This window comes from Convolutriloba macropyga, chromosome 2 (assembly GCF_964194025.1).
Source record: "Convolutriloba macropyga chromosome 2, txConMacr16.3, whole genome shotgun sequence".
Classification (NCBI taxonomy): Eukaryota; Metazoa; Xenacoelomorpha; order Acoela; family Convolutidae; genus Convolutriloba; species Convolutriloba macropyga.
In genome coordinates, this window is record NC_134469.1 from 71,229,840 (window position 1) to 71,239,265 (window position 9,426).

Here is a 9,426-nt window from a genome sequence, read left to right on the forward strand (position 1 = left end):
AGGCCAGAAAAACTTCACTATGATGAGATTCAAACATTTGATATCAGACACCTTTTGCCTTCGTGGTAGAAAGCTTTTCACCTTCATTCAACACCGTAGCGTTTCCTTGAAGCGAAATTAGGATAATAATAGTTGCTTCTTGTTCTATAAATGCTTGTTCTATTGTTCGATCCAAAACGTATTGGATTAAAATATTAAATTATCCGACCGCTTTCAAACTGTTGTTTCAGTCCTATTGTGAAAGTGTCTGCAAAGAAAACACATCTGCAATATTTTTCCAGATATTACACAGAAATTCATTAGATCAATAAACCCAGATATTTAAAATAATCATAAGGCAAGCGTTCCAAAGTTAAAAGTTCAGAAATAACTCTTTTAATTATCGCCTGAATTCCTACATTTTCCTTATTGTATCACTGTTAATTTGTTTCAGGACTTCTGTTACAATGGGGAGTGTCTCACAAGAGATCACCAGTGCCAGTTACTCTATGGAATCCAGAGCAAATCAGGAGTGGACCAGTGCTACACAAATTTGAACTCAGCTGGATCCTCCTATGGAAACTGCGGAGACTTGGGCTCTGGCAACTTTAGACCCTGCTACCGACAGTAAGAAATTATTGAAGTCCAGAGCATACATTTTTGATGTTTTGTGTTTAGACACACAATTTTGCTCATTAATATTTTTTCATATTTCTTCCTCCCAGTTTGATATTATCCTTCATTATAAAGTCAAGGACGACTTTTCCTGAATTTGTTCCATTCTTTGTTCTGTTAGCTAGCTATCTACACTTTTTTTCTCATGCTTTTAACATTCAGCGTTTTAAATGACTATATCGAGAGCTGTTTTGTATTGACTCCCACTCAATCCAAGCCGAGGAGCGATCTAATGATCAGAAAACTAAAAAAAAATTGGCCAAAATGCGTTTTTTGTTTCACAGATGAGCCTATAGTCAATGTTTTCCTAAATTTTGACCATTAACGGAATTGCGTCAGATCGTAAACGAGCCAGCAGCTATTCGTTAACGCGAAAAAAAATGAAGTGAGCGTGCCCGAGAGCTTAAACTAAAATCTGTTGTTTGACGAGCTCAAATTTTCATGAATAACCTAACGCCTGCTCGAAAACAAGGTAGCAACCAGCAAGCATGAAAAGGAATTGAAAATGAGAATGGCAGATCGATTTTGACCGATTTGGTCTAAAAAAACAAGGTAGAACTAAGTAAGTATGGAATGTAGTTAGCTGCTGCTCATGGCTGGTTTTTATGGATCCGATGTTATATAAGAGAAATGCTATGATACATTAGAAAGCGAATCAAGGAAAGGTTAGAAAGTCAATTATAGAGCTTTTGAAAAATCAAATTCAAACAGCAGTGGGTCCTGTGTTGAAGTTTTTTGATTTCATTCACGGGTACACTTTTCATATTTGATCTCTTATTACGATCTCTTTGTATGAAACCAAAAAATATATATGATCCTAGTATCATTACCAAGAATTTATTTTTGATTTTTCTATGATTACCCAGAAATCATATGCGTTCTTATTATAATAACCAAGAACCATGAAAAAGTTATTGTTTCAGTGCACCCAAATAGTCATACATGGAGCTGAAATAAGAAAAAAACAAATAGAAGTTTTTGGCAATTGTTAGGGTTCATATATGACCTTGTGTTTTTCAAAAAAATTTGTCGACTTTGCTGAAAATCAAAAAATGTGACATTTTTTTGGCTGTCAAGTAATTTTCTGACTCGTGTATGTCTTTTAGAAAATCATATATGGTCTTTGCATGACTACTAAGATATCATACAATTAATTTATGGCCTAGTATTGGTAATAATAATCATATATGACCTGCTACGTAGCCAGAGAAAATTGTATGATTATTGACCCGAGTAATAAACCAAACTGTTTACTGAGACTCTAAGGATTATGTGCATTTCAAATAGAGTTAAATTGATGAATTATTAATTGCACATAGTTTTTCTATGGAATTCAACGAGCAGTGGAAGTCAATCAGAAGTATGAAAGATAATTGCTTGAATAGTAGACAAGTCAGGGTAAATAGTTTATACAGAAAAATTTGCCGAAACTAATAAAAAAACAGGATGGTCTCTGTTATGAAAACTAAACGTCTGACAGAACATGTAGTTGTGTCGAAATTGATCCTCAAACACAATCCCCAATCTTGCAAATAATTGCTTTCCAATTTCAATTTGGGAACTAAGGTTGTTGTCTAGTGTTTGTTGGTTAATGTTATTTAAAATAGTTTATCTGCTCTACAAAACTATTTCGCATAAATGAAAAGACAAAAACACATAAAGGAGCAGATGGTTCACTAAATTTTCTTTTCTAAATGACATTTTCATTAAACAGAAGATACGCGGGAACTTTTTTTGTTCTTTAAGGTATCAGCACTCATAAGTTTTGCTCGCTGATTTTTGTTCGATTTTTATAAACAATGCCAACTTACATACAGATTCAATGAACTCATCTTTTTATGCGTGATAAGAACTATTTTGTACGGTTTAATAGGTTAAATATTCAATATCAATATCCATGACTGTTCTAATCACTATTCATAAAATTAATGTTTTCTCAACATTAATTAATTTAAAGAAACTCCATGGACATTTACTGCAGAAATATAACCGTTCTTTGATAGAGAACTTAGAAGGACAGCTTTCTTAAGTGAGTGAAACTTCTGTAATCACAAAACTGAAAATTTAAAAATCTTGTTTCCAAAGATTATCTAGCGGAGTTTTATCCGTACAATATTCATTAATTTATACTGGATAAGTTTTTTCTTAAAATCATCAGGAAAGTTTTCAAAAAAGAGCGGAATATTAATTATTGAGTCTGTATGACTTTAGTGCTGCTATCTAACCATCAGACAATGTCAGGTTCAAAGAGGGAACAACTAATGCATGTTTGCATAAGATAAGCTTGAGATAGCTTGACAAGATGTTTTAATTGTTCAACATATACTTGGTTAGAAAAATGAGGTCTTGGAGAACAAGGAATAACAGGGAACAATAACTAACATAGAATAACAGGTTAAAATTGGTGCACACGTTCGAGTGCAACAATCGACTAAACAGAGTTCAAACAGAACGAACTAGCAAAAAGTTTGCAAAAGCAATTGGCAAAAATTTGGGTCCAATATATTTTTCTTTTTGGGTGTAATGTTGCAAAGCGAGTAGCATTTTTTCAAATTTGTGAAATTTGTCGTGTTTTTTATCTGTTTCTTTCTCCAATTATTTGCTCAATGTTTTTGGGTGAAAAAAATTTTGCTGAGTATTTTCAGAAGTTACGCTTTTTTCAGCAACGTGCATTGTGGTATGCTGCAGTGCAACGGGTCCCTCTCTACCTCAGTGAGGGTGGAACGAGTGAGGAGATTCCGTTTCAACGCCTTCGACACTTCCTCCGATTCCTCCTCCTCATCTGCCTTCGCCTTCTCTTCTGGCGCAAACAGCCGTCTTAATTCCCACCAAGGCATCAACGACAAATGCTCGTGAGTTCAAAATAAACTGTTGCTGAAATTATTAGGACATTTTTTCACTATATGAGGACATCATACAAAGGAACTTCAAATATATCAAATAACAAACAGTTAGAAGAAACTCGTGAGAAGATATCAATTCGAGCGAAAATCTGAGATTTTAGGTTACTTTTCATCCTCTGTGATTCAGTAAGGTTTATCATGTAAGTTTTTATCAGAAATTTTTCATATTTAACTGCCATTAGAAAATGAAGTTCTCTGAACTTCCAATTGAAGAGGCTTTTAATCCTGTAAAGTCTTGCAAAACAATTTTATATGCACAAAAATTATATTGAGTTTATTATAGCACAGTTAGGTGGCGGATACTTTCACATTTTTCTTAAAAAAGTAACAATTGTATTTTTTTAAAATGTCAAAAATAGTCATGTAGTTAATTTGTTTATAAGAAAATTTATGTAAAATTGTAGCTATATCATTGTATCAAATTGTAAAATAATACTTATGGTCATTAACTATTCTCAAACAATTTGTTTCTTAGCTCTAGAGCAATTCATTATTTTAAACAGCCTATCGAAAATTTAGTTTCGAAGGTCGATGTGCTACTTTTTAGTGCTACAGGTGGTAGTTTGTTTCAGTTAATACTTCCAAAAGTAAAAACCTATATTCTTAACAGCTCATTTTTTGCTACTGTAAACTAACTATCTTCGGGAGAGCTTATGTGATTTTATCTAATCAAGAGCGATATAAATTTGCTTGAAGAACAAAAGTTTTACTGCGATCTCTCTAATTAAGTAAAAATATTTCTGTATAACCAAAATAAAGTTTTTTTTCAAAATTAAGTTTTCTTAATTTTTGAGATTTTACACAATAAAATTATACCTCCAAACGATTATTAAAAATAGTATAAAAATGTCGGACAGAGGTTGTATCAGGGAGCGCATAACCTTGCCGATGAAAAATTTAAAACTTTTAAGATCTTACTTGAAAAAATTCTCCAATCATTTAAACAGGTCTTTTGTCATCCAGTTTTATAAAATTTTATTATTTTTTTCCGATATGAAAAGGTGCTTTATCAAAATTTAGGATAAAACGGTACAAGCGGAAACCATTCAAAAATTAAGTTAAACAAAATCATGAAATTTTATTCTCTAGACGATTTGTCAGAATGTGTCACAAAATTTCAGGTTTCTCGTCAGTTTCAGTGGCAAAATACTCGAAACTCATAAAATCCGACTCCGATTTCAGTTTATTACTCATTGCATGGTTTACTAAAAAAGAAGTTTTAATTGCAGAAAGATGAACAAATTGAGTGTTCGCTTGTAAAGCAGGAATTGAATATTTGCTAGACAACGCTGTTACTTTTTTTCCAAATTTCAATTGAAAAACAAAAGTTACTTCAGCTTGAGAAACCTCTACATTACGACCGCATACCGGTATCAAATTTTCGAGAAAATGAACTCATTTTTGTAGCCATGCACTTTTCCTATCGCAATACATCGTAAGTGACAAACTTACTTAAAATCGTTGCGGTGCGGATGAACGAGTGGTGCCCTGTGCGGAAATTTCAGTCACTGGAAGCTGAAAAGTGGAAGAATCTACTTTCCTCCTCAAAATATTTTTTGCGGAAGAGCGTTACGTTTAATTGCGCAATTAGATTTTACATAATTGCAAAATAATCCCTCTTTTTAGTAACCAATGCTGATAAAAGTGTCTTAGACTTATCTGAGGGTACAGTTCTCTTCTCTTTAAAAAGTATGCTTTGAAGCGATACCGACTCTCGTAATGCTAAAACCAAATGACACCCCCCCCGTAATGACACTAGTAACGCTGCAACCAAATTCTGCCATAACAATTTTTGTCGAAACTTTTGAGTGAGAAAATTCACTATAAATGAACTTACCAATACAATATGCATGCAATTCAATTCGGAAATATGTTTTGCTAGTTAATTGGTACTCGGTATAAATTTTGGTTGTTCAAATCCATGAAACTTTCGAAGCTGAATTGCTAATTTCGGAGAAAAACAAATTACCCTTTGAATTTAATTCAAATTCTTGTAAGATTCTTGCTAGTTATGAATTCTTGCAAACCCAGGTTTAAAATCATCAAGCAGATTTTTTATGTGGAGGAGATGGAACTGATATCCCGTTTGGACTTTATGTAGCTCAAAGTATTTACCACAAACAATGATACTGTACTTGAAATTTACAGGTAACAACTACGAATTATCAGATCTCAATTGAATTAAGTAATCATAATCTGATAATCTGACAGTGCCACATTTTTAGTGTGATATGATGAAACTCAGTTTATGTAGGAGTGCGAGTGTGGTCCTGGATGACGGGACAGACCTGGGCTACGTGGCCCCTGGCACCAAGTGTGGATCCAACAGGGTCTGCAGTCGCGACAGCCAGTGCATGGATTTGAGGGCTGCCACCGACACAAGGCGCTACTTCATTTGTCCAGGCTATGATAGGTCTACTGGCCACTTCTGCTCCAGGCACGGGGTACGCATTGGCACACAAATTCCCTTGCTTATGTCAAAATTAAATGTCACATTTAATCAAAGTAAAACTTTTTAAAAAGAAATTGTGATAAAAGTGTTTGTCAATCGCGTGAGACCAAATAATATTACTCTAAAAACCTGACAAATACGATGACCTGTTGTTTTACTTATATTTCTAGCAGTTATGTCTTAGTGCAGAAAAATTTTGCCTAATGTTATATAAGCCTCATCAAAATTTTTAGTGGATATTTTTTTTCAAAAGATAAATAACCACTATCTTCAGATCGTTTTCCAAATTCATTTTCTGGCATGCTCGTTTATTTCCTATTACTTATTTTTTGAGTTTTTTTTTTGAAAAGAAACTCGAAGATAAAACTGCTTAATTTTTTTCAGTTCTGTAGTAACAAACGTCTTTGTGTGTGTGACCATGGCTGGACGGGATCCGATTGTTCTCTTCCAGATGAAAAATACCTCAGGGGTACGTTGACACTTGATTTAATCATTTAATCATTTCACGCCCTTAATGTCGATAGAGCTGAAGCGTAACCCCCTTCCCCTGCTGGCCTTACAAAAATCCTGGTAATCGTGCAACGATAATGACAGAAATGGTGTATGATGTGCATGGCATCATGAAGAATCCTTGATTACGTTCAGTTAGTTTGAGGTTTTGGTGCAACAGAGACAAAAGTTTCAATTAGCCTGAAATTATTTTCAAAATTATATATTAAGTTTTTAAGAAACGAGAAATCAAATTCTCTTAAGAGTCAGATGAAAGTTCACAAAAGATAGTTCACAATTTGTCTTTTTAATCCGCGTTTGTAGTGATGCGAGTGCCTTTTATGCAATAGTTTACTAATTAGGCTTTCTTTGCTTTTTCCAATTGACACGTTGCAATGTAATATGATTACAAAGAAATGGAAACCCATGGCCGAACACATTCGACATTGGGGTATTCTTCTAATGTTCTTCAGATACTCAAATTCCCAAAGACGACCCAAGCACCCCAGCTGATAAATTCAGAATGCATGCCAATATGGGCGAGTGGAGCGATGGCTTCACTTACAGCAATGAACAGGAAGAACCCAACAAGGTCGTGCGCGACAACTCAGAAACAAACCCCACAGGAATCAAAATCGAGATTTCAGAAGTCGGAACTCCTGAAAATCAGTCATTCTGTGCCCATAACTTCAGATTGTACCACATAACTCTGCTTGTTTCGTTCATTTCATATTTGCTCTCATCATAATCATCATGTTTTTTACAATGTCGTTGTTTCTATTTTCATAGCTAAACCTTTCTTCCATTTTTCATGTTGAGAATGAATGTATATTTTTACTTTATCGGTTGCGGTGATAATCTCTAAATTCGAAGAATGTCGCAATGATGCAATAATTTCTGTATTCCTGCTCCTGTTAATCTAAGTTCATGCCTTTATCAAATGGTGCTATTTTGTAAGAAATTGTGAATTTTCATTTATTTTTGGCAAGAGTTTCTATTACCTCTAAGCATTGTGAATTCAATCATTTGTGTCCTGATTCTTTTCTACAGTCAAATTCGTAAATATCATTTTATCATTTTATACATTAGTCCGGGATGAACTATATGCTCAAATGGTTTTTTGTTCAACGAGTTTTCGCGGATCGATATATTCATCGTACAGAGTTGGGAGTGGTATCACCAGAAAGCTTGTCAGGCTTAGAATATCAAATAGTAAAGATTTTTATTTTTTTTCAAATGCTTTTTTTGAGCAGATTGTGGTGTAAAATTTTGTGAACGTTAGCCACGATTCCGTTGTTTTGTTCAAAGTTTTCGTAATTGAAGCTAGAATTCTGCCTAATTTTGCTAGATATATGATGAAAATGTTAAATACTCTCGTATTGGTTTTTCGTCATAGATAAAAGAGAGTTGCTGAGTTGTTTGAACCAAAATTTTTGGGTAAAATTTGGCTCAGCATTTGACAAAACAGCTTTTTCATTTTTTTGTTCTCTCTTGAAAAATGGAAAGAAATAAGTTTCATAAACAAACTATTATGTAAAATTAGGCCAAATTTTTGACAAATCAGCATTTTTCAAATTTCTAACGGTTTTATTGAAATTAGCAAGAAATAGGTTTCATAAGCCCACTATTTTTGATATTTGGAAAAATTAATTGTTTTAATGGAAAAGCAACACTAGCAAGATTAGTTTTGGACTAATCGTGGAAGTTCTTCAGATTGTGGTGTGGCTAGGAGCTTTTTTTAAAAATTGATTTTACTTTTTCTGCTTTTTTTCACGTTGATTACAGAACATAATGAGTTCAAATTAAAGCCCATTTATTAACAGATGAATTATACGTGCCAATGAACATCATTATTCAATGAAAACTTATGCTTTTCAGACTTCAATATTTTCTGCCTAAAACTGTGGTTGAAATTTTTATATCTGCCTGTATTTAATGTTATTTTGTTGTCTTTTGACTCAGTCGCACTAATTACAGGACCATTTGGCTACTTAGGTTGTTAAAAGTTATTCTATTTAGCATCGTTTCTGTTGACAGCTTATCGTTGTTTTCACTTTTCATCCTACTTCTGCCACTTAACGAATCGTCTCCGCAAAAAGAAGTCGCTCCTTGTTTGAAGTGAATTAGACTTTAGTTTTTTTGCCCTTTTTTTAAAAAATGGTTTTTTGATACTAATAAATTGCATAATTTTTATATTGATATTAGGCAATTTCCCATTTCATAGGTTTTTTTTGCTTTTCTGATCACTTTTTAAATTACTTGCCAAGTCGCCTATTACATTATTGACTATGACAGAACGCTCAATAGATTTTATTCCAATTTTTTTACTTGATAGTTTAAGATTTTAACGGCTTCGTCAAAGGCCGGTTTCTCATAACATTAAACATCTGTTCTGTTTTTTACTGTTTTTATTTTTTTGTAGTCGTATGGTTTTCAAGAGAATGACAGGTATCAATGGCTTCCTGTAGAAACATAAAACGAACTAATCAAACAGTACACTCGATAGCTGGCAGTTTAAATGACTTTGTATTCAATTGTTGTCAAAAACTGTAATTATAAATTTTGACTTTGACCTTTTTGTTTTTTTTTCTCTACTTGATAATTTTTCAATAGCAACAAGTCCCGTATTTTGCTCTTGAAAAAGTATTTTTTTAAAGGTTTTGTCTGATGCTATTTTTTCTTCGTCATTTTGGTTTTTAAAACATAGATAGACATTAAATTTGGTCTTATTTGGTAATTTTTGTTTTATTTGATTTTGTTGTTCTTCTGGTCTCTCATTCTGTTTTTGGAACTATAATTGGCCCCTTATTGAGAGATTATTCCATTTGTTCAAATTGTTGGTTTCTGAATTTTTTAAATGGATACACTAACAATTGAGGAAATTTTCGCATTTTCTATTTCTCACTCATTTGTGATTAATTAATTGAA

The 9,426-nt window shown here is 33.1% G+C and overlaps 2 protein-coding genes across 4 annotated transcripts in view; both read left to right on the forward strand.

Moving 5' to 3' along the window:
• LOC142334673 (zinc metalloproteinase-disintegrin-like batroxstatin-1) overlaps window positions 1-7,535 on the forward strand; it is a 130,028-nt gene extending 122,493 nt beyond the window's left edge. For all 3 annotated transcript variants that reach the window (XM_075382891.1, XM_075382892.1, XM_075382893.1), the window contains 5 exons: window positions 434-606; window positions 3,318-3,506; window positions 5,812-6,001; window positions 6,394-6,478; window positions 6,972-7,535. In XM_075382891.1, the coding sequence (XP_075239006.1) occupies window positions 434-606; window positions 3,318-3,506; window positions 5,812-6,001; window positions 6,394-6,478; window positions 6,972-7,246 (912 nt within the window). In that variant the 3' untranslated portion in view covers window positions 7,247-7,535. The remainder of the gene's footprint in view (window positions 1-433; window positions 607-3,317; window positions 3,507-5,811; window positions 6,002-6,393; window positions 6,479-6,971) is intronic.
• Window positions 1-9,426, forward strand: part of LOC142334674 (ubiquitin-fold modifier 1) — a 286,602-nt gene that overhangs the window by 30,602 nt on the left and 246,574 nt on the right. The gene's annotated exons all lie outside the window — the stretch shown is intronic.